This window comes from Oncorhynchus kisutch, linkage group LG15 (assembly GCF_002021735.2).
Source record: "Oncorhynchus kisutch isolate 150728-3 linkage group LG15, Okis_V2, whole genome shotgun sequence".
NCBI lineage: Eukaryota > Metazoa > Chordata > Actinopteri > Salmoniformes > Salmonidae > Oncorhynchus > Oncorhynchus kisutch.
The window spans coordinates 19,181,960-19,207,453 of NC_034188.2; the positions used below are offsets into that span (position 1 = coordinate 19,181,960).

The 25,494-nt window shown below is 45.1% G+C and overlaps 2 protein-coding genes across 7 annotated transcripts in view; both read right to left on the reverse strand.

The window, feature by feature from the left end:
• mtus1a (microtubule associated tumor suppressor 1a) overlaps positions 1–14,239 on the reverse strand; it is a 56,028-nt gene extending 41,789 nt beyond the window's left edge. For 4 of the 6 annotated variants that reach the window (XM_031789805.1, XM_031789803.1, XM_031789804.1 and 1 more), the window contains exons 1-3: positions 13,954–14,239; positions 2,285–4,783; positions 1,382–1,622 (exon numbers count right to left, since the gene is read on the reverse strand). In XM_031789805.1, the coding sequence (XP_031645665.1) occupies positions 1,382–1,622; positions 2,285–4,552 (2,509 nt within the window). In that variant the 5' untranslated portion in view covers positions 4,553–4,783; positions 13,954–14,239. Of the gene's footprint in view, positions 1–1,381; positions 1,623–2,284; positions 4,784–10,539; positions 10,740–13,953 lie in introns of those variants that run through there. The other 2 variants (XM_031789801.1, XM_031789802.1) reach the window with 2 other exon arrangements.
• Positions 14,240–15,872: 1,633 nt separating this feature from the next.
• Positions 15,873–19,072, reverse strand: fgl1 (fibrinogen-like 1). Its single transcript, XM_020503649.2, has 7 exons — positions 18,812–19,072; positions 17,921–18,095; positions 17,645–17,804; positions 17,441–17,538; positions 17,240–17,328; positions 16,391–16,578; positions 15,873–16,191 (listed from the first exon to the last, which is right to left on the reverse strand). Exons 1-7 carry the CDS (start codon positions 18,869–18,871, stop codon positions 16,032–16,034), a joined length of 930 nt encoding a protein of 309 aa, XP_020359238.1. The 5' UTR covers positions 18,872–19,072; the 3' UTR covers positions 15,873–16,031.
• Positions 19,073–25,494: the final 6,422 nt, after the last annotated feature.

Here is a 25,494-nt window from a genome sequence, read left to right on the forward strand (position 1 = left end):
GTCAAGGCAAATGGTGAGCTGACTTTTGTTCATGCCAGATCAGAGCACTGGTGGAAATATAATAATTGCCCTAAGCAGGTTGTATAGCAGACACAGGCTTGGCCTAGCTCCACATCAGGCCTGTTACACCACCCAATACCCCTCTGATGGAGTTACATAAGCAGGTTACATGAATGACTGGTGTCAAATAAGAGCACAAAGCTGAGAGACAAATTGTGTGGCACCTATCCTCATGGTTACTCACGTTTCTGCACCTTTATCATAAACAGCACCAGGTGTCCCTTTACCACATACAGAGCAGAGCCTGAAACACCACTACAGATCTACTAGGCTTCTGTAAGGGAGTTGGTTTCACAGACATTGTGTTCTGTGGCTTTCACAGCAGCGCTGAGCTTTAAAAACCTCCCTTTCCTTCCTCTCAGAGGGAGAATCCCACATCTCTCCTCTTTCCCTGGGACTGTCCCTACCCTCTCCCTTCATGCTGCTCATAGGAGCGGTAGAGGTAGAGTGATGGGGGTGGGGTGTTTATCTCTGGGTCATGAGCTGAGCAGGGGAGCTACGAGACATCTGTATCCATGTTATTCCTGTGGGGTCAAAGCACAAGCTCTGGTCATCAGCAACAGGAAAGTTTGCCCTCTCATGGTGAGATTGTGCACTGCAACCTGGCTGACTACCACTGAAGCATGACCATTTAAAGGAGTCTTGAAGATTGAACAAGGCACTTTACAGTTGCAGTAAAGTCAGCCACAGTATCATATATAATGAAGGTATTTAGAATCCATTTCCCTCCTAAACTAAAGGACAGGTAGCAATGCTAGGGTGGACGTGTTGGGCAATGAGACTGATGACTACATGATGTGAGGGCTACTAGGATGACACCTTTGAATCAGATGTATCACTAGTGAAACTCTGATCACTTAAAACACATCATGGAATCATCTGTACGAGCGGAGTCCATACAACAGAAACACCGAGCAGCTGCAGAATATTAGACTTCTAGGGTAAAGCATCAGTTACACAAACCACCACACTATCCAGCAGGTCAGTCCTCTGGTGCTTATACACACTGCTAGACATACAGACCTGACTAAACGATGACAGGATAGCTCACTGTTTACATTACAGAGGAAATGCCCAGGAAATCATTAGGCCAGTGCTTATTCAAAGGAAGGCAGTCTGGATTATAAAAAAAGGTATTCACTCTGTACCGCAGCCAATGTTTACACTATCCCCTGGATGAGATTTGTCACTTTTACTCTGTGTGAGAGAGATCAAAGCACAACCGCAAAAGCTCAGTGTCAATCTAGTCTTACAGAACTCTCACAGAGCAGCAAAGGTTTTACACATTGTATTAACTCTGTCTGTTGGAGAATGCTCTTACCTGCTGTGGTGCTCTGTTTGGCCCGTGGCGAACACATCCCACTAGAGGCACTGCTGCAGACATCTCTTCCCTGCCTCTGCCTAGATACTGGAGGGAGAGCCTGAGGGGCTGAGGCTGGGGCTCCTCTGGCTCTGTTGAGGGATGGCCGTGCTCCAAGTCTACTCTTAAACCTGTCACAGGCAGCTCCTACTGCTGCCGTTGCTCCCATCGCAGTCTTAGAGGCAGTCTTAGAGGAGGCCGTCTGCAACAAGAGCAACCCGTCACTCCCAGAGTCCCACTCAACAGGCCCAGTCAGCGCGTTCCCGCTCCTCACACAATCTAGTACACCGTGGGGACATAAACGGAGACCCGGCTCACTGGGAACTAATAAAAACAATTCGCAGGCAACAGAACCAAGCTGCTAGTGTAGTTTACCCCCTGGGATTCAGGCCATTCCCGGCCACCTCTCTCGCTCCCAGTTTCCCCCCCTCCTCTAAAAACACTCGCCGAGCACATGGCGTGTGTTTGCTAGACTCGAGCTGAGCAGCAGTCTTGCCTCTTCTCTCCGAGGGATAATTAAAACAGATTTAAAGTACTAGATTTCCATGTAAAAAGCCTGCCTTTTTAGATGAACTCCTCAATGAGGTCTTGGAAAACCTGGATGTCTGTAGTCTACTTAATAATAATATCCCAGATCTGCCTAATGAAGAAAAACAATCACTTTCAAAACGATCACATGGACCTTTACAAGTCCCATTCATCTACAATGTAGGAAGATTAAACAAAGCAGTGGATTATATTCTGCGGCTATTTTAATGAATAGTATATTTTCTGCACATTTCATCATACTTGGATTTGATTAAACAGGCCAAAAGGATTTATTCTATGTCATGTTTAGGGCACAAGTCATTTGCATTTACTTACCACAAGGCAGGATTTCTTAATCTCTTTGCTGCTTCGCTCTTCTGCTTCCTTCCTGGTCTCAGGCGGTTTGTTGTGGGCACTGCCAGTGGGGTTGTGGCTGGCTGGTCTGGCCTGGCTCTGTCCCAGGTGGACGTAGGCCTTGGGGATGATGAAGCTAGCTGAGCCGCTAGGGGAGGCTCTGGACTCCCTGTGTGGTATAGATGTAGTGGAGGAACTCTCAGACCAGCAGCGGGACCGCCGTGCTGACACTGGTGCCTGATTGGATGGTGAGGAGGCTGAGGAGACAGAGCCAGGTCTCTTCCTCTGTGGCACTTCCTCCTTGTTGCCAGCCTTGCCAGGACTGGCCAGGGCTGGTGCAGGGTCAGCTCGCTGTTCTGCGGAGGGTGACTCTGTGGGAGATGGGAAACAGGTCTGGTTTCCAGGCAGCACTGGAGCGGATCCTCCTCCACAGTTAGAAGACACATGCTCGGCCTCGGAGCTGACCCGACTAGTGGCTTGACTGCTGACTGCTACTGGTGGGACATTTTCAAATGCAGCAGAGACAGAATCACACAGGGATGATCGACAATCTGCCTCCTCAGTCAAACTAAGAGCAAGTGGACCAATGTGAGACCCAGCAGCCGAAGAGAGGTCTTGGTCATCTGCCTGGATAAATGTCATTCCATGGAAATCAGGGACTGCATTCTCAGCCACAGCAGCCCTCGGGCGGCCATCTTCCACTGTGGCTAGTTTAACAGGAGTGTTTCTCATTGGAGTGTTCCTGTTCACCTGAGATGGTTTACGACAGGGCTGGTTGACTGGTTTCCCTGGCTTATTCTTTGCGGGTGCAGGGCTTCCCAATGTCAACGGATGAGCTGGTCTCGACATGATCTTGGGTCTCACTCTGCTGAAATCTGGCTTGGGAAACTTTTTGATTTCTGCTTTGCTAATTCTGTTAGCTGATGATGGGGGAAGACTGGCGACCAAACAGTGTTTTGGGGATGCGAGCATTGGGGCAGCCCCTCGCTGGTCTATAGCCGTCTGGACCACAGGGCTACCAATGTGACTTTGTTCCCCAGTGCAGGGGGACTCCGTTAGGGAGGGCAAGTCCAGGGGTTTGTTCCCAGCACACTGCACTGGTGTGGAGGTCTGGGCACGGCCGTCAAGGTCCAGCTCCTCTGAGGCTGGCAGCATGAAGGTCCTGCCCTCGGTGGATCCTCCACTGATATAGGCATCCGAGCTGACCCGCCTGCTGGGGGCTGGGGAAGCACCTCCACATGCAGCAGACGGGGTTGGCTCACACAGAAAGGTGGCCTGGTGTACACCCTCTGCCTCACAGGGATCCACATCCACAGGAGACCGAGGCGGTGCAAGGCCGTCACCCTCAGGAGGGAGATCCTGGTCATCTGACTGGATAAAGGTCATGCCCCAGCACTGAGGGCCTGGGTTGTCCTTTACTTTGAGGGTGTCAGTGGGTCTGTTCTCCAGGAGTCCGTCACAGACGTCAGGCAGGGTGGTGGTGGTGGACAATGACAGCAGGCCATGGCCCAGGTCAGCAGACAGGGCAGGGGAGCCATGGGCAGAGGAACTGGTGGACAGCTCCACCAGAGACAGAGACACAGTGAGAGTGTCAGCCTCCTCCAGACAGAAGCTGTTCCACCTCATCGCCACCTCTCCTGAGCCGATGGAGCAGTTGTTCTCACTGGAGCCACGGAGCGACACAGAGCTGGAGCTCTCTTCCCCCTCAGGAGAGGCCAATTCAGAAGAGGCAGCAACACTCCTGTCACCAGACGATGTAGTACTCCCCCAGTCACCCTGGTTGTCACCATGGTGCCCCTGCAGGCTGGTGATCACCAGAGTGATATTCCCGTTCCAGTTGTCCAGGCTGGTGTTGACACAGCTGGAGACCGATGTTTGGACAGGTTCCAAAATATCCCCCTCACCAGGTACAGCCACTGCAGGTGAGAGGACAGTGCAGGTGCTATTCTCTGGAAATGTGATGAGGTCGAGGGAGTTATTCTCTGGAGGTGAGCCAAGTTCGAGGTTACCGTTTATTGGTGTGTTAGCTGTACATGTGCAATTGAGGTGGTCTGTGTGGTGGTTGGCCGGGGAGCCCTCAATCAGGCAACACTCCATGTCAGGGGCAATGGAGGAGTCTCTATCACTCAGGGTCCTCAGAGAGTCCAGGGAGGGTGTCCCGAGACAGGCCACTGAGGTACCGTTACTGTCCCCGGGCCCTGAGGAGAGGGCCTGCTGCGTGGGTCTACACTTTGTCTTCACACTGGACATGTTCGCAGGCTTTTGTTATGTTTTAGCACAGCTGTGTTTGAGTTTACTGCATACCCAATGATTTATGTCAAGTTTAGTTTTCAAAGCACCTCAAAATGAATAGCCATTTACTTCCATGGGATTCAAATAAATTGATTGGGCAGCAACTTTTTTTAAATATGGCATACAGCTACAACTATGCCTTCACAGTTGCTCCAGGAGAATGTCTGAGAATCACCATCAGGAACAGATCTGTACAAGTAAAAGGGATAAAATGGTGAGACGGCTTATGGAGTCAAAGGGGAATATCCTACAGGACTATGTGATAAAATACACAAAGCAAATTGAACTTTGCATAAACCTAATATTCTCTGTAATTGTGTAATGGTCTGATTTCCGTAAAAATGACAGATGTCGTCAAATGCCATCAGATTAAATTTTTGGGCTGACGGCTCTGAAAACATTAAAAGAAAACCGATATCCCTGGACTAAACACCACACACAGCACATTGGTGACAGATAGAAGTGGCATTGTTAAAAGGCTTTACTTTACAGGACTATAAGCCTGACATGAACATAGCACACACACCCATCATAGATCAATACAAATGGGGAAAAAACATTCTCATCAGGGGAAACTGGCATTATTCAACCACTGGCTGTGTTGGTCCCCATGTTTCCTAGCCAATTCAGTGTACTGCATTAGAAGTAATACTGATACTCTGATATTCGACTGAATTGGACTTAAGAAACGGTCATAAAATGTAAGCGTATAGCCCAACTGTCTGAAGTGTCGCCGGTAACGCCGACGCTGGACGGACATCAACTGTCTGAAGTGTCGCCGGTAACGCCGACGCTGGACGGACATCAACTGTCTGAAGTGTCGCCGGTAACGCCGACGCTGGACGGACATCAACTGTCTGAAGTGTCGACGGTAACGCCGACGCTGGACGGACATCAACTGTCTGAAGTGTCGACGGTAACGCCGACGCTGGACGGACATCAACTGTCTGAAGTGTCGACGGTAACGCCGACGCTGGACGGACATCAACTGTCTGAAGTGTCGACGGTAACGCCGACGCTGGACGGACATCAACTGTCTGAAGTGTCGACGGTAACGCCGACGCTGGACGGACATCAACTGTCTGAAGTGTCTACCGTCGCTGGACGGACATCAACTGTCTGAAGTGTCGACGGTAACGCCGACGCTGGACGGACATCAACTGTCTGAAGTGTCGACGGTAACGCCGACGCTGGACATCAACTGTCTGAAGGGTCGCCGGTAACGCCGACGCTGGACATCAACTGTCTGAAGTGTCGATGGTAACGCCGACGCTGGACATCATGGCAGTGACACTCATTTTATTACCATAGTATTTTTTTATTTTATTTTACTTCACCTTTATTTAACCAGGTAGGCTAGTTGAGAACACCTTTATTTAACCAGGTAGGCTAGTTGAGAACAAGTTCTCATTTACAACTGCGACCTGGCCAAGATAAAGCATAGCAGTGTGAACAGACAACAGAGTTACACATGGAATAAACAAGTCAATAACACAGTAGAATTTTTAAAGAGTCTATATACATTGTGTGCAAAAGACATGAGGAGGTAGGCGAATAATTACAATTTAGCAGATTAACACTGGAGTGGGAAATGATCAGATGGTCATGTGCAGGTAGAGATACTGGTGTGCAAAAGAACAGAAAAGTAAATAAATAAAAACAGTATGGGGATGAGGTAGGTAAATTGGGTGGGCTATTTACCGATGGACTATGTACAGCTGCAGCGATCGGTTAGCTGCTCAGATAGCAGATGTTTAAAGTTGGTCTCCAATTTCAGAGATTTTTGCAATTCGTTCCAGTCACAGGCGGCAGAGAACTGGAAGGAAAGGCGGCCAAATTAGGTTTTGGCTTTAGGGATGATCAGTGAGATACATCTGCTGGAGCGCGTGCTACGGGTGGGTGTTGCCATCGTGACCAGTGAACTGAGATAAGGCGGAGCTTTACCTAGCATGGACTTGTAGATTACCTGGAGCCAGTGGGTTGGGCGACGAATATGTAGCAAGGGCCAGCCGTCTAGAGCATACAGGTCGCCGTGGTGGGTGGTATATGGTGCTTTAGTAACAAAACGGATGGCCATGTGATAAACTGCATCCAGTTTGCTGAGTAGAGTATTGGAAGCTATTTTGTAGATGACGTCGCCGAAGTCGAGGATCGGTAGGATAGTCAGTTTTACTAGGGTAAGTTTGGCGGCGTGCGTGAAGGAGGCTTTGTTGCGGAATAGAAAGCCGACTCTAGATTTGATTTTAGATTGGAGATGTTTGATATGAGTTTGGAAGGAGAATTTACAGTCTAGCCAGACACCTAGGTACTTATAGATGTCCACATATTCTAGGTCGGAACCATCCAGGGTAGTGATGCTAGTCGGGCGTGCGGGTGCAGGCAGCGAACGGTTGAAAAGCATGCATCTGGTTTTACTAGCGTTTAAGAGCAGTTGGAGGCCACGGAAGGAGTGTTGTATGGCATTGAAGCTCGTTTGTAGGTTAAATAGCAGTGTCCAAAGAAGGGCCAGAAGTATACAGAATGGTGTCGTCTGAGGTTAATCAGGGAATCGCCCGCAGCAAGAGCAACATCATTGATATATACAGAGAAAAGAGTCGGCCAGAGAACTGAACCCTGTGGCACCCCCATAGAGACTGCCAGAGGACCGGACAACATGCCCTCCGATTTGACACAATTATAACAATACCCTTTGACCAAAATAACTGATAGACCCCAGCATGGGTCCACATTAGGGTTATAACAACCCCCCCCCCCCCCCCCCGATGCATGAGGCGTGAGAGCCGCGTGGCCAGTGGGGAATGATGCATGCGCAGTCACAACCCTAATGTGGACCCATGCTGGGGTTGATGTTGGTGAAACCAGCGCAGATGGGTTTGACACCATAACCACTAAACATCAATCTAAACAGGCCTGTTGTGTTTGTTTTAGCTCACTGGACTGGTAAGCCTCCAGTCCTAGCCCCTTCGTAGTGGTACTGCCCGCCCAGGAACATATCAATTCACCAACACTGTAAAGTTCCTGACCCAAGGTAAATAAATAAAAGCAAGACTTTGGACATTTACAAGTAGTAAAAAGGGCTGCTTTGTGCAGTAGTTCACAGTCTGCTCCATTTACAATCAAAGGGTGTGTCCCAAATGGCAGCCTATTCCCTACATAATGGACTGCTTTTGACCAGAATCCTACTGTACGTGCCCTGGTCAAAAGTAGTGCACTATTAAGGGAATAGGGTACAATTTGGGACACAATCCACAATCATAGTGATATCCTTGGGGATAGGGGATTTCAACATAAATCTGGATTGTTGGAAGAAAAGTTGTGCTGTGGCACTCCTGTCATGTTCAATAAGAGAGGGAAGGGATGAGGGAGGAGGAAGGGAAAACAAGGCCAAGCTACTTTCCCAGGAGGAACATCCAGAAAAGGGGAGAATAAAGTTCTGGTATAATTAATTATAATTCTCTGTGGCAACAGTAAATGTACAGCATCTGGTGTTCCTCGGTTGTCAAAGGCCCTCAGAGTAGATTGGGGGTGGGGGGGAGATAAGACACCCGGAGTAGATGGGGGGATAAATATCCCCCCCATCTGTTCTGGGTGTCTAATAGACACCCGGAGTAGAGGAGTGAGGATTATAGAATAGACACCTGGAGTAGAGGGGTGTAATAGACACCCGGAGTAGAAGGGGGGTAATAGACACCTGGAGTAGAAGGGGGGTAATAGACACCTGGAGTAGAGGGGCGGGGGGATAATAGACACCTGGAGTAGAGGGGCGGGGGGATAATAGACACCTGGAGTAGAGGGGCGGGGGGATAATAGACACCTGGAGTAGAGGGGCGGGGGGATAATAGACACCTGGAGTAGAGGGGCGGGGGGATAATAGACACCTGGAGTAGAGGGGCGGGGGGATAATAGACACCTGGAGTAGAGGGGCGGGGGGATAATAGACACCTGGAGTAGAGGGGCGGGGGGATAATAGACACCTGGAGTAGAGGGGCGGGGGGATAATAGACACCTGGAGTAGAGGGGCGGGGGGGATAATAGACACCTGGAGTAGAGGGGCTGGGGGATAATAGACACCTGGAGTAGAGGGGCTGGGGGATAATAGACACCTGGAGTAGAGGGGCGGGGGGATAATAGACACCTGGAGTAGAGGGGCTGGGGGATAATAGACACCTGGAGTAGAGGGGCTGGGGGATAATAGACACCTGGAGTAGAGGGGGATAATAGACACCTGGAGTAGAGGGGCAGGGGGATAATAGACACCTGGAGTAGAGGGGCAGGGGGATAATAGACACCTGGAGTAGAGGGGGATAGACACCTGGAGTAGAGGGGCAGGGGGATAATAGACACCTGGAGTAGAGGGGGATAATAGACACCTGGAGTAGAGGGGGATAATAGACACCTGGAGTAGAGGGGGATAATAGACACCTGGAGTAGAGGGGGATAATAGACACCTGGAGTAGATGTCAGATAGCTATAGAGTTATATCTGGAGACTGGGATGCTTCCTTTCTATAACTAAATCATAAGGCTGGACTACAATTACATCAGTGGTTTCGGTCATGAAGAAGCCATGACTAACATGCTGATCATTGTAATCACACAGCCACCTTTCTACCAAGGAAGACTGTCTACATCCCAAATGGCAGCCTATTCCCTTTATAGTGCACTACTTTTTACAATGGCCCATAGGACTCTGGTCAAAAGTAGTGCACTATATAGGGAATAGGGTGCCATTTGGGACATATTGGTAATGTTGGCATAGTGGCTTGTGTGGGGTTCAGGACCTTCTCACAAAAAACCCTATAACCACCAAGATATTCATTATCAGTGATACCGGCTAAATATTTTGATTTCGCCAAGAAACAAACCATAATTAAATGTAATCATACGTTGTGCTTCAAAAGTTACTGGCACACAATTGCAGGAATTGCAAAGTGGGGAAAAAAACCTTGATGTCAAATTCCAATTGCTAAGTATTGTAATTTTCCTCACTAAAGAAAGAGTCGTGTCTCCTGATTGAGAGATCTGAACAAAGAAGGAATACAATTATCACACAGTGGCCATGTAAAGTCACAGACATTCCTCTGAAATGCTTAGGTTGTATGCTCAGCTCATATTGTCAATATATCAAAACGTGTTTGATATATCTGATTCATTTATCACCACCCACTTTAGTTACTGACTGTTATCTACACCTGTGGCTTGCTCTGTCATGCACAATATATTGTAGATTTAACTGTCATTTCTCAAATTTTGTCACAGGAAATTATTTTATTAATCAAGGCATTTTCATTGATAGGGTTCAATAGTCCAGAACTGAATGCAATGTTTGCTATTAAGGCTGAGCAACAACACACCTCTCTGTGACGGAATGAAAGGTTTCCTGGGGAACAGGCAGAATAGAGTGCTTAGTCATTTCCAGACTTCTCAAGCCAACACCAGCCACTTAAAGACGTACAGCAAGACTCTAATGCAGGAGAGATATAAAAATCTGTACATTGGACCTTGGCAAGCGTTCTCATTTGGGAGATTGCTTTTATACCGGTAATCATTCACTCCAGGGATTTAAAGAGTGGGAAACTTTGGCTTGGTCTTAGTGCTAGTGTTTTATGTAAAGTACAACAGCAGACCAACCTGATATTAACCATGGCTCCACTATGTTTATGGAATAATCCAACCACCAGACCTGGGAGAAATATGGCACAAAGCCACATATAGGAAAGAAACACTATGCACGACAGCAACACTTAATGACAAAACTAAAACTTGCATTTGTAGCTGTCCACTAATAAAGGAAAACAAAACTTAGGAGGAACTGAAATAATGTAATACTATACAAGATGGAGCACATCATGATCATCCATTGATATGCAATCTACTGACAAATACAGTATACTCCTCTGAGATGCATTCATTAACAAAACCATTGATGAGAAAAAGCAGCCTTACCAGTCAGTTGGTGTTGTTGTGTATCCGTATCAAGCCACAGATCTCTCAGCTTACCCAGGTCCCTCTGAGACAATCCCATTAGTGTTTCCCACAGCACTAAAACCAACCAGTAGCCTTGTGTACACCTCCTGTGGCTAGCACTAGCATTAACACTGCTGGGATGACAGCTCCCTTTACACAAACAGAACACACCCCCCCTCGGCACTCAAACTCAGCCGTGCATCAGTAACACAGCGAAAGAGAGGGACTTCTTCTCTGAGCTGCAAGCAGAATAGTCTAGTTTTATCCCCCCTCCTCCCTGTAGGAATGTGACTTAGTCCAACAGTGCAGCAGTAGCAGCGTCTGTCAGTCAGGCCCCTGGACAGTACAACGTGCCTGTGCATGCGGCAGAAGGCAACTCAAGGTCCAGCTCATGTGGTGCGCCACTACTAAGTTTACAGGGGGGGGGGGGGGGGGGGACAAGAGAGAGAGATGTCGGGCAAATTACTGGGGGGGGGGGGGGACAAGAGAGAGAGATGTCGGGCAAATTGCTGGGGGGGGGGGGGCCAAGGCCCGGCAGTCCAAATCAGCATTCACTGTTGCTAAGCAGCCAAAGTGTCTATTTCATGGGGGAATGTATCAGACAGCTTCTTGGCAAATGGGGGAGAAATGAAAGGGGGTGTGGGAGTGGGATGAGAGGGGCCTAGGTTCCGGACAAAGCCAGACCATTCCTACGTACACATACTCACAATAAACTATTACCATACATTGGATTAACATATGTTAGTTTGAGCAAAACAGCACAAATATGCAGGGATGTCAGTCCAGGCCTAGAGTGATAGTGGACTGTTCCCCTGGACCTTCATCATACCCCTAGGCCTAGTAAACACAGGTGATGTCATGTCAGAGTGCATGATCTGCTGGGTTAAGAGCCCTACAGTTGACTATGCCTTCCATTACAACATAGGGCCTAGGTCTGAACCCTACTGACCAGCGCCATTTCTGCTTAATCCATAAAGGTCCTTACGTGGCCTGAGGAACCATAATCTCTGTAAGCAACGACACGCAACCCGAGCCACCAGCACTGGAAGAGATTCCGTCCCAAACCATTTCCAAAAGGGATTACAAAATATGCTTACCTGAAGTTACATACAATAATGTCCCAGGGGACAGTTTAGTGTTTTTGTTGTAAAGTTCTATTATGGAACAACTTTTCCTGTAATTAGTTCCCAACATCAGCCTGGAGACGTTGAGAGAGGAGTGTGTACCTGAGCTTCTAAGTTTGTAGCTGTGAGCCCTGTGAGGCTGGGTTCCAACACAGCCCCAGTCCAGCTCCCTCCCAGACTCCTCCAACATGAACAGTGATTAGGTCTGGATGAGCTGAGCACAGTCAGCCACACACTTAGGAGAGCCTGGATGAAATGTAATTTTGCAGATCATTGTTACAATCTGAAATAGCAGGGTATGAAACACTCCCACCGACTCAGTCATAGGACCTCTAAAAACATCTGATATACATCTGATACTTCCTGGAAAATTGCCCTGGGAAGAAAACTTTAAAATAATTATTTCAAAATTAATGCCCCATTATCTTCAGCTCTCAGTGTGACCAAGCCTTGTGAGCAGATAGATGTGAAGATGGAACACACAAGCTTTGTCTTCGTGAAACATAACAACTAGCTAGGCTAACCAGTGAATGTGCTTCATTGTGCCCCGTGCATGCAGTGTCAGATACTACAAGACTGTGGCATAGGATAGATTTCCTGTAAATCAGGGATGTGATAACAGAAAAATGTTCAAATGCCAATGATGATGAATTCTGACCATAGCAGGTGGATATGAGACAAGTGGCACCTTACTGGAGTTAATCAAGTAAATCTAGTCAGTGAAGGTTTACACCTGTTCTACACACTATGAACTGGAGCAGATGTCAAACAATGCCATCACAGCGGTGGCATCCCAATCATATCTCCTTTCTCTCGAAGTGTGCCCTTGTTCTCTTCCTTCATGGATTTGAAGGGAAATTACAGGTACCCCGCCTGCTCTGCATCCTAATGCCCCAGGCACCCCACCTGCTCTGCATCCTAATGCCCCAGGCACCCAGCCTGCTCTGCTACTCTGCATCCTAATCCCCCAGCCTGCTCTGCATCCTAATCGCCCAGGCACCCCGCCTGCTCTGCATCCTAATCCCCCAGGCACCCCACCTGCTCTGCATCCTAATGCCCCAGGCACCCAGCCTGCTCTGCTACTCTGCATCCTAATCCCCCAGCCTGCTCTGCATCCTAATCGCCCAGGCACCCAGCCTGCTCTGCATCCTAATCCCCCAGGCACCCAGCCTGCTCTGCATCATAATCCCCCAGGTACCCCGCCTGCTCTGCATCCTAATCCCCCAGGCTCCCAGCCTGCTCTGCATCCTAATCCCCCAGGCACCCAGCCTGCTCTGCATCCTAATCCCCCAGGCACCCAGCACGCTCTGCTACTCTGCCCTGGCCCTCCATGTGTGACTGGGGCTGCCAGGCCAGCATCACACAGAGACAAGGCTATGAGTAGACACCCTGGTTGTGTTCAAAATGGCACCATATTCGCTACATATATGGAAATAGGGTGCAATTTGGGACGGCGCCCCAAAGCCCATTGCTCAAACTGGGCCACAGGCAGGGGAGGGGACAACAGGGCACCAGATCAACCTTTGGGATTCCATTCTACATGCCATGGCAAAGCGACAGCCAACCAGGGTCCTTGTCATGGTCTATGGATAACAGAGGACAAAGACACACCATTGTGTCTAGTTAGAGACAGTTTCATAAATAAGGTGGCTTACTGTGCACAAAAGCCTTTGAGGTATTGCATGGCAATGTAAATCACGAAACCTTCTCTGATAAGCTGTTTGCTTGCACTGGTCAGCACAAAGAGGCAATACTCAAAGAGAACTTACACACAGACTAAGATGCAATGCATACTAGTTTGGTTGGCATTTCACATTTGATTATAGAATGCAACAATAGTTGAGAGACAGCGATTCATGTTAAAGTGAGTATTACCATATAGATGAGGGTATGAGCATACTGAAGTTCCATTTCCAATCATTTCCTCCAATTCCCCAAAATGGAAAATCTCAACAAAGTACCTCATGTGTATCCAAGAGAAACAGGGTGTTTTAATAGTGAACTAATGAACTGAACATCAGATCAGGTTTGTCAAGAGCAGCTTATGAGCAACACCAAACAGCCAAGCCAAGTGGAATGAGAGCATTACAGAGAAAACAGCCTGAATAGACCCTGGGTGTATTTCTAGTCATTCATTCCTCTCATGAGGTCATATAGCTCCTTATTAGGCTTTTCGTAGCAGGTTTGGAGAAAATTTTAGCCAACCTTAACATAATACTCCTAACCTGCTGCATAAAGTCACCTAACCTGCTACGAAAAAGTCACTTACGCCGGTAGCTGTATTCCATCTAGTCAAACCGATTAGTGCTGCACTGCCGAGGGCATCCTTCCGGTATACTTTCAATTGGGTAAAACGATTTACTCTGCTAGCAAAGGGAACACTGCCACTACCTCGTTTGAGTAGCAAACTGAAGTGAAGAGGACATTTGGCAACTCTTACTTGCAAGTGGAAGTTGATAAAGTTCTTAGTTTACAGAATATGAAAGTCAAGGAGGGATATATATATTTCAAAATGGCCTCCTGGGTTTAGTGACCGATCACAATGGGAATAAAAAAATAACTGATTGATTGGTTGGGTGTTTAGTATGGCCCGGTGCCCCGGGTGGGCGGAGTTCCTTAATTTTAGATCATTCTATTGGTCCTTAAAGGGATACGTCAAGATTTTGGCAGTGTCAGATTAACTCTTGGACACAATTTCTATGTCTGCGTGCAGTTTTAAGGAAGTTGCTAACTAGCGCAATGACTTCAGTCTATGGTAACTGCTAGCTAGTAGACACCATAGACGTTATTATTGTGCTAATGCTAGTTAGCATTGACTCGCGAAACTACCTTTTACTTCCTTTGTACTGGATGCAGAGACATCCGACTCTGGGAAAGTAGATAAAGGGCTTCATTGCCAAAATCCTGAAGTATACCTTTACGTGTAATCTCCACCCACCTGAGGCACCCAGCCACGCAAAATAAACTCCACCATTGGAAAATGATTTGCAAAAATATGACCAATAGGAGGCCAGGAGACCATTTTGAAACGTAAAAAAAAAGGCTCCTTCACGTTCCAATCTGTAGAACACTCGGACCTTGATGGATGGAGTGTATAAGCGTTGTCAGAACTAATAAAAATGGAAATTAGGCCAAATCAAAAATAAAACTCTTTGAAATAGTCTACATAGTCTGATAATTGCTGACTGTGTTTTATTTATTTATCTAGGCAAGTCAGTTAAGAACAAATTCTTATTTACAATGAAAGCCAAGCCTGGACGATGCCGCCATCGCCCTATAGGACTCCCAACCATGGCCGGTTGTGATACAGCTTGAAATCGAACCAGGGTCTGTAGTGACGCCTCCAGCACTGAGAAGCAGTGCCTTAGACCGCTGCGCAACTCGCGAGTCCATGGTGAGGGAGTGGAGTTTGGTCATCCACTTCATGGAGGAGTGGAGTTTAGTCAGCTACTTTAGCCAGATAACTGCCAATTCAGGTTGAAAATTGTATTTGAAGCGTTGCTTTTTCTAGAGGTTCCTAGGCTATCATATTTTTTCATAAATCGTTAAAAGACGAGCCTACTGCAAACCAAATTAACGAAAATGTTAGCTTGTGTTAATTGCTACGTGTATGTAGAAAAATCATACAAGATGAAACATGTTTGAGTTGATATGGGCAAATCGAATGGTTTTCCCAGATGGACCGAATAGGCGCGTAGCTTGCTGCACGAGCCACTCTTTGAGTTCGCGCTCACATTGGTTGCGTTCAACAGGACGCAACATTTTGAAATGTTCAGATAGAAATAAGCTGTAGAACAAACATGTCACAATAAAGTGTCGAATAGGCTAACAAGGCACAGACCATATTACAGGTTCTATATCTATTAAGGAATAAAGTTGGCTCTATTCTTCATTTCATGGCATTTCTATCTGCAACATTTGACAATGTATGCTAACTGCCTACTAAGAGTAGCCCTGGATGTCAGGGCCTGAGGTGAGATAGCCTTCAGTTTTGTATTCGTTTTAAGACGGTAGGCCTAGTCCTAATTATTGCACACACAACACTCACCAAGCCAAAGCACTCTCCTCTTTTTAGAAAGTGTTTGAAATAGTCTGTCTGGCTTTCACTGTTGACAACCCATTCTTCTTTCCCTGCAGGGTTTCATTTTTTAGGGACATTTGACAGTGAGACAGAAAAACAACAAATAAAACATTTTAAGGAATCCTTTAATCAGATTTGCAAGCAAGGCAGTTATTGAGAATGATAAGAGCACATAATTGTGAGCTGGAATTAATTCAAACACTGTAGTTTATGTGACTAAATAATACACTGTTTTAGCCTACATTCATTGGATTGTATCCACAGGATCAGACAGTATTGGGCTCAAAAGCAGCCGGCCTTATTTTCATGACTACAGACTTGAGGGAGTACCACCAGCCATGCCAGGTGTACCAGACTACTCCATTGTCTGTCACAGCACTGTAGGCACCGTGGTAGTAGTAGCCATTCAGGTTGGCAGAGTGACATCTAGTGGAAATGAAACAGAACAGCAAGAATTAGGATAAATAAAGAATCATGAAGTGTATTGTATTTGTCATGATGTCAGATGGTGTATTCTTTGACTGATTAGATTAGAGAGAGAGAACTTGTCCAAAGAGAGAACTTGTGACATCTCCCAAAGTAGCCCTTGCCTAGACCATTGACAGAGAGAATGAGGATGAAGAACCTGTTGAACCACCAGCCTCCCTTGTCCTCCTGGGCACAGTTGCGTTCGTAGCGGTCGTTGTCTTTGTCGTAGGTGCTGAACTTCATTCCCTGGTGACTGGCCCACCACTGGACCTCTGGGTGGTAACTGCCTGATAGAGAGTCACCAGAGTCACCAGAGAACTCACCAAACTGCAGCTGGTAAAACTCCTGGGGATAAACATGATGGTAATATAGTTAGCACAATGCAAACCCCCAAAAAACGAACTCCTCAACTGTAATATGTCTATGGAAAGCAAAACTCTGAGAGAGGAATGAGTTGCATCATAGCATTTTGAGTTTTTCATACAATTGACATATTGGTAGAATGTCTTCCTCCTGGTTTGTTTAACCTTTGATCTGTTATTTCCTTTCCTTTGGGGCAACTGATGAGTTGCCCCTCAAACTCAACTCTGGACCATGAAGCCAGTTCCACTGCATTTTTTCATTGTTCCTGGGTGTGTGCAATTAATTATCAGGTAGAACAGAAAAGCAGCAGGCACTGGACCTCTTAAGGCAAGAGTTTAATACCCCTGATCTTGACCATGGGAAGATCTCAATTGCATCCTCCTAACGTCCTCTCTCTCCGCATCTCCTCAAAACCCATTGGAGGAGAAGGTCAGAGGGGCAGGACCTCTGGCTTTCTCATCCAATAGGTTTTGAGAAAGAGACAAGAGAGAGGAGAAAGGACACAAGGAGTGTGTAATTGAGATCTTCCCCATGATCCACTGACACAGATAGATAGAAGCATCACCCGAAGACAACGTCGTCATCATTCCATATGGACACTTGTTGAGCAGAGGTGTAAAAATGAAACCAGAGAATACAACACCTTCTCATCTGCAACTTTGAAGTTTTTGTACACTGCATTGCGTTGTACTCCCTCAAAGTCAGCTAAGTTGATCCTCAGGTTGTAGTCACCTAAAGACAAGCAGTGATGGTAGCCTTTAGTCAAAACTCTAATTTCTCATCTCTCTGTCACTCTCTCACTGTTTGTCTTGACTTTGCAGACATTGTAAAATATCACATTTACCTTGTGAAGTTAGGTAATATAAGTTGTCATTCCCCAACCAGAACTCCCCACTGGCTGACTGCAGGTCACCAAACCCCCGCTGATAATCACTCCAGGGCCTGCATACAGATTAGATATGAAGACAACACATTACTCATTCACATACAGAAGAATGTTACTGTAATCTTATTATTAGATAACATCTGAGTCGTATTTGTGTTTTACCTATTGAAAGACTGGCTGCCATCTGAGCGTCTCTGGATGACTGTCCATCCGCCCCCCTCAGTCATGTCACAGTAGACCCTGACCAGGCTCGGGCTCGTCATGGGTCTGATCGTGTAGAACCCACTGCCTTTGTTCCCAGCGTTGAAAATCTGGGCACAGTCTGAATACAGATTACTGATGAGATTATGGATGTTTACTTCACAAATGTTATGGTTTTAAACTATGAATTCTGCAATCATACTAGAAATAAAAGGATAAAAAAAAACGATTATTGACCTCTATACTGATGATCTCCCAGGTCATGGAAGGTGTCCTGGTATAAAGCCAGCTGCTCAGTCCTCTGGCTGCTGAGAGTCTGGATGAGCTGTTGCTGCTGCTTCATCACCTGCACCTCCAGAGTCTTCAGCTGGGCCCGCAGCCGCACTGTCTCCTGCTGGCATTCATCTGAAGACTACACACACATATACACTGAGTGGACAAAACATTAGGAACACCTGCTCTTTCCATGTCATAGACTGGTCAGGTAAATCCAGGTGAAAGCTATCATCCCTTATTGTTGTCACTTGTTAAATCCACTTCAATAAGTGTAGCTGAAGGGGAGGAGGCAGGTTAAAGAAGGATTTTTAAGCCTTGACAAAAGTGAGACATGGATTGTGTATGTGTGCCATTCAGAGGGTGAATGGGCAAGACAAAATATTTAAGTGCCTTTGAACAGGGTATGGTAGTAGGTGCCAGGTGCACAGGTTTGAGTCAAATACACAGTTTCCCATGTGTATCAAGAATGTCCACCACCCAAAAGACATCTAGCCAACTTTACACATCTGTGGGAAGCATTGAAGTCAACATGGGCCAGCATCCCTGTGGAACACTTTCGACACCTTGTAGAGTCCATGACGAATTGAGACTGTTCTGAGGGCAAAAGGGGGTGCAATTCAGTATTAGGAAGGTATTCCTAATTTTTTGTACACTCAGTGTATGTACGTGTGGTATGTATGTACACATGCACACAGACATGTTTATACACACACACACAGTATAGCAGTAAGTAGTATAAGTAGCATAAATAACTTGGTTCCCTTGCAATAGTCTACAGTTGGCCAATAGCAAAATCAACCAAACATGAGAAAGAGTAGTCCATAGACATAGTTCCTTCTAATGAGTACTTACCGAAAGGGACATGTCCATGATGAAGATGAGCCCGATGAAAAACAACCTGAAGGTTCTCATTTTACCTGCAGAGATGCTGAAATAATCACAGTTGAAACGGGGATATTTAGGTCCAGTTGCTTTGTCTTTTAGTGGAAAAGGACTTCAACAGACTTTCCACAGCTGTCTCTTCATAGCCGCCTCACAAGAATGTGAGGATTCTCAGTAGCAGTTGAGCTTGTCCTCTTAAATCTTCTGTCTAGCATCACAATACACAGGGGTGAGTCAGAGTGAAGAACTAACATTATGAGAACCAGATAACCCCCTTTGGCACATTGTTTATTTTCTTTTACAAACAAACAGGCACAGTATGTACTGATACTCAATTTCAGTCTTTGTTTATATCTTTTGATAATAATATTAATAAAGTAACCTACCGCCTTTTGTGTTTAGGGGGGTGGCTTTGAAGGGAATACCTGATTTGCTACAGACATTACAGAATAATGGAAGAAATATGTGTGAAGCAAGTTAGAAATGCGGACTGACATTCAGGTCAGCTTGTACTAAATGGGGAAAGATCAGAATATTATGACATTGTGAAAAGATTTTAAACATTCTAAACTGGCTCTGTATCCATAATAATGGTTTCAACTTCCTCAATGTATGTGACAGTTGGTAATGTTATTAGCTAGCTTTGTTAGTTAGCTTTAACAAAAGGTAATGGATCACAAATCAAGGTGTTCTACTCAGAAAGATGCTTCTGAGAAAGAGCGATTAAGGTACAGTATGTGCCTTTCTAAAGTCTACATTCTGCTGGATCCAAACAGTTTCAAACTGAAGGTAAATTAATGCTTGTGTCTGTGTTGCAGTGCCAGGGAGAAGTTATTGGAAGAGATGCTGTGGCAGCAGAAGAGAGAGTTGAAGAGGTTAAATGATGAGCAACAGCACCTGATCGACTTAAATGCCAAGCTAGAAGAGCTCACACGGACATGTTCCCTACCAGAGGCGTGTGTGTGCGTGCGCGTGTGTGAGAGAGCGAGATAGAGGGAGCATCCCTCATGGTTAGAGGATGAATTCCGGGTGGCATTACTTTCCAGGTATCTGTGTCCAGTGTGACGAGTTACCAGGAAGTCACAGATTTCCCTGCAGCCCATTCGACCTGCGCAGCCCTTACAGCCTTTAGTCCCAGTAAAGCCATGATGAACCACACAGAGCACGCTGCTTCAGCCAGTTCACTCAAGACAAAGGTACAGCACAGTACACACACAGTGCATCCAAAAACTTAAGAGCTAATACCAAACAGATCTGATCCCTGTTTATTTTCAGCTGTGGACTAACTGTGAGGTGCAGCAACAACAGATCCTGGGAGGGAAGCTGAGCCAGAAGAGGACAGGGCCTGAATCTTTAATGGCAGAGTGTCAGGGGAGACACCGATTGAATGACTCCTACAAAAGGCACTGGATGGAGGAGCAGCTTCAGAGCACCAGTGGATGGATGACAGGTTAGACTCAGGGGATAACTTAGGAGGACAGCCTGCGTTATTATTTGGGGGATCATTATCTTTTAGGAGTGATGTATTTGAGCTAATGTCTTGCCGTCGTGTGGAAACCAGTTTTTCTCAGTTGTGTGTCCAGCAGCATGTCGTCGTTTGACTGCTGCTCTGATGATGAAGCATGTCTGCGCAGGGCAGGTGTGATACCTGGATGATGATCTGTTGTCTGTGTGCATGCCTCTGTGTTTGCTTGTTGCTCTTTCTCCTGTAAGTAGTCCATAGATGATTCCATTGCCCTTTGTGCCTGTGCTGGCTGTTTTTTTGTGCGTTCATTTTATTTTTTATTTTACTAGGCAAGTCAGTTAAGAACAAATTCTTATTTTCAATGACGGCCTAGGAACAGTGGGAATCCTTCCAAAATACTTATTTTCCACCATAATTTGCAAATAAATTCATTAAAAATCCTACAATGTGATTTTCTGGATTTTCTTTCTCATTTTGTCTGTCATAGTTGAAGTGTACCTATGAGGAAAATTACAGGCCTCTCTCATCTTTTTAAGTGGGAGAACTTGCACAATTGGTGGCTGACTAAATACTTTTTTGCCCCACTGTATGTCCTATGTGTTCCAGTCTGTACTCTACCTGAGCCCTTATGGCATCAGCCCTGGACACACACAGGTCTACCTTATTATCAACCAACTCAACCACTGCTGAACCCAGCTGGCCAGACAACAGAACAACATCCAAAGGTGGGATACAGTAAAGCCTTGAGCATAAACAGCAATGACATTACTGTATTGTGACCAAATGCAAGGGCTTGTTCACTGGTCAGTGGTGAAAATGCATGCCTGTCCACTTCAAGAAAACATTATTTCATTTGATAGAATGAGGCAGCTTTTGAATGATCTCCTTCACAAACAACAGTCTCAACCTCCCTTGCCTCCCCCCATAAATACCTTGAACATGAGTGACATCAGCACCTTCTCATATCCTCCTTCAGGCAAGGTCTATATTTGACTCTACAGGTTTCAATGCAAGCTGGGGATTTTGTATGACTTAACAAGAACAAAGTGTTGCAAAGTATAAATAGTTCATTATAAGACATCATTGATCAGTAACTGTTTGTATCTTTTCAGGATTTTACCCATATCCTGCACCTCACCCATTGCCGGTTCCCCAGTCCAGCACCAGATGGCAGCAGTGGGCTGAGCCGAAGTCCCCTGTGCTGGCAACTCATGATACAGTCTCCACAGCCACATGATAGCCACTCTATGAATGGGCCAGAACAATGGCAAACCTACTGCAATCACAGTTTTTGGAGCTGGCTCCTCCTCTGTTTGTTTCATGCTAAATTACATAATGATTTGTTATTGAAAAGCATACTCAATTTGAGGAAGTGGAAGCCTGCGCCTGTTCAGTTGGGAGAATGTTTTCTGATTGGATTGGCACACTAAATACATGTTGTGGATGGAGACAATGTTCCAGAATAGAACAACTTTGATTCCCAATACTAGGGTTCCTGAGAATGAGGAGAAGGAGGACAGAAGCACACTGCCAAGCGCCGTCAGCTTGGCTGATGTCCATGTTGGAAGTCCAGACAAGCTAGGTGGTAAAGCAAAGAGCCAGAAAACCTCCAGGTTATTTCCTCTCCATAGAAATAGCAGGAGCAGTCGGTTTGGAGAGAAATCTTCTGGAATTCTCACCAGCAGTCTATCCAACCCCGCGGACACCACCGCCAGCCCAATGACAACCCTCAAATCCAGCAAGGCCACCACCCCCGTCAGCCTCATGTTTAAACACAGCCTGTCCTCATCTAAAAACAAGAGGAAGCAGAGTAGAGGACACAGCAGAACCACTGGTGAGTGAAGGGGATTATAGAGCAATGAATCTGGTACATAGGGAATAGGGTGCCATTTGGGATACAGACATTGACCTAAAGGAATGTGTGTTGATTTGTGTGTTCACAGATGCAGGGGTCACGGGTGGTTCATTGTTTGAAGTGTTGCGTGAGGCCATCTACTCTGAGATGGCTAATGTGATATCTCAGAATGAGACTAGGCCCAGCTGCAGCTGCTCAACACAGACTACCTACGGCAGAGAGCACTATTCGCCCTGAAGGTACTGGAACAATTTAATTGTGCCATTTACCATCTACAGGTGTTATACAATAGGCTATTGTCAGTACGGTAATACAAGATCCATATGTGATTGTTTTTTAAAATCTTAATCAAGAAAATGTTTTATTACTTGCAGGACAGTGGCTCGGCATCCTTCCAAAAAAGATGTGACTGAAGACCAGCCTGTGCCTGCCAGCCCTGTTCTCCAGGCTTCCCCCACCACAGAACTGACATCCAGAGAGACAATGTTCTTAAGACATCATTGCTGTCTGTATGCGTTTCTCTGACCTGCAATCACCTGACTAATGTAACACATTACATCCTTTGTTAGTTTTATGAACAGACCAAAATTACCATAACAAGAATAATATTCATGTCACTGTTTATTTGATTTGTAAGAGGATTATTCAGGAAAGAGACAGAAAATACATGTTTCAGAAGGAGGTGAATGCATCCTGTCTATCGCCTCCCACCTTAAGCCATTTGCCAATGAGGATCTGGGTAAAAGCCGTTCATGGATTTGAACACTGCTGTCTCCTTAATTAATAGTCTATGCTATATGTCTAAGTGTCTGTTTAACTTTGATCTGTTGCTATGATTGACTGGACACCCTGCTGTCTCCTTAATTAATAGTCTATGCTATATGTCTAAGTGTCTGTTTAACTTTGATCTGTTGCTATGATTGACTGGACACCCTGCTGTCTCCTTAATTAATAGTCTATGCTATATGTCTAAGTGTCTGTTTAACTTTGATCTGTTGCTATGATTGACTGGACACCCTGCTGTCTCCTTAATTAATAGTCTATGCTATATGTCTAAGTGTCTGTTTAACTTTGATCTGTTGCTATGATTGACTGGACACCCTGCTGTCTCCTTAATTAATAGTCTATCCTATATGTCTAAGTGTCTGTTTAACTTTGATTTGTTGCTATGATTGACTGGACACCCTGCTGTCTCCTTAATTAATAGTCTATGCTATATGTCTAAGTGTCTGTTTAACTTTGATCTGTTGCTATGATTGACTGGACACCCTGCTGTCTCCTTAATTAATAGTCTATGCTATATGTCTAAGTGTCTGTTTAACTTTGATCTGTTGCTATGATTGACTGGACACCCTGCTGTCTCCTTAATTAATAGTCTATGCTATATGTCTAAGTGTCTGTTTACCTTTGATCTGTTGCTATGATTGACTGCACACCCTGCTGTTTTTTAGGTGCCTGTGATGGTACTAACTCTTCCTTAAATTTTTATTTATTTATTTTTATTTTACCTTTATTTAACCAGGTAGGCAAGTTGAGAACAAGTTCTCATTTACAATTGCGACCTGGCCAAGATAAAGCAAAGCAGTTCGACAGATAAAACGACACAGAGTTACACATGGAGTAAAAACAAACATACAGTCAATAATGCAGTATAAACAAGTCTATATACAATGTGAGCAAATGAGGTGAGAAGGGAGGTAAAGGCAAAAAAAGGCCAAGATGGCAAAGTAAATACAATATAGCAAGTAAAATACTGGAATGGTAGTTTTGCAATGGAAGAATGTGCAAAGTAGAAATAAAAAAATAATTGGGGTGCAAAGGAGCAAAATAAATAAATAAATTAAAATTAAATACAGTTGGGAAAGAGGTAGTTGTTTGGGCTAAATTATAGGTGGGCTAAAAATGAAATCCAGTGTACACAAGTTGACACTCAACAACTTGACAGGCAGATAAATGCTATCATGGCTGAGATCCTTCCCATTTTGAAGGTTAAACACAATGCTTGGTGTAGGATATTTGGGATTTCAAAGCCCTGAATGTGTATACTTATTGCATTTTATGCCATTTCTTAGCTGAAAAAGATTTCTTTAGAACTGAAATGAAGAACTTGTTCATTTCTCACTGTGTGTTGTGTTGTCAGGAACGTGTGGAGGAGGAGTTATCTTCTTATTTCCTGGTGTCCATCAGACACACGGTTCTGGCTCTGACAGCAGAGAATTCATCCACTTCTTTCACAAACAGCTCAGTGATGTTCTGCAGCTGAGAAAACATCAAATCGTCCCAAATCGCACCCTATTCTCTATAAAGTGCACTACTTTTGACTCATACTGTAGGACTCTGGTCAAAAGTAGTGCACTGTCAAATCAAATTATATCAAATTGTATTTGTCACATGCGCCGGATACAACAGGTGTAGACCTTACAGTGAAATGCTTACTTACAATGCAGTTTTAAGAAAAATAAGAGTTAAGGAAAATATTTACTAAATAAACTAAAGTAAAAAATAAAAGAGCAACGATAAAATATCAATAGCAAGGCTACATACGTGTGTTATATTTAAATGCTTTTAAAATATTGATCAAATTTATATATTGAGAGATTTCTGGTTTGCTCAGTTGAATTATTCCATTTCTTTATTGCTCTAAATCTAAATGTTATTTTGCCTATTTCTCTTTTCTGTCTGGATAACACAATCTATTCCTAGTATTTACTGAATGTCTGTCTCTTACCAACTGAATACTGTTGTGGTTGTGAATAGAGTTTGGCCGTTTAAAATGGTGTATATTATTAAATAAAATAAGCATGTTTTTTTCAATTATCTTGTTGATTGATGACCAACAAAGCGCATTGCGCATGACTACAACAGAAGAACCATATCTCCACCTTAAAACAATCCGTGTTGCTTTGTTCTGTGCAATCTGCATCCCACTAATTTCACTTGCTAATGCATGTCCCCAGACCACAGAACAGTAGTTCACCTGATTCTCAATTAATGTTTGTGTTATTTGCTTAAGAATCTTTCCTGGTAAATATTTAGCTATCCTTCTGATCATGCATGCTGTTTTAATATTTGTTTTACATAGATGAGTTATTTGAGATGACCATGATAAGCAGTTGTCTAGCTGCACTCCTAGCAGTTTGGTTTCTGCCACTTCCTGAATTTGCACTCCTCCCATACTTAATTGTATCCCATGCTATGTGGGCCTTTTCCTAGTGAAACATACCAACATAACTTTGGTTTTCTTGGTGTTTAAAACAAGTTTGTTCTGGCAAACCCACTCCCTGATATTCTCCAAATCTCCTTGTAAAGATTGATGTACCTGTTGAACCGATT

What these genes read in the sequence shown, in the direction of transcription:
- fgl1 (XM_020503649.2), bottom strand. Translation starts at nt 18,871, where the DNA reads ATGAGAACCTTCAGGTTGTTTTTCATCGGGCTCATCTTCATCATGGAC. An exon ending in GGGAGATCATCAGTATAGAG is followed by an intron (nt 17,805 to 17,920) that starts GTCAATAATCGT and finishes ATCTGTATTCAG; the next exon opens with ACTGTGCCCAGATTTTCAAC. An exon ending in GGAGGCTGGTGGTTCAACAG is followed by an intron (nt 16,192 to 16,390) that starts GTTCTTCATCCT and finishes CATTTCCACTAG; the next exon opens with ATGTCACTCTGCCAACCTGA.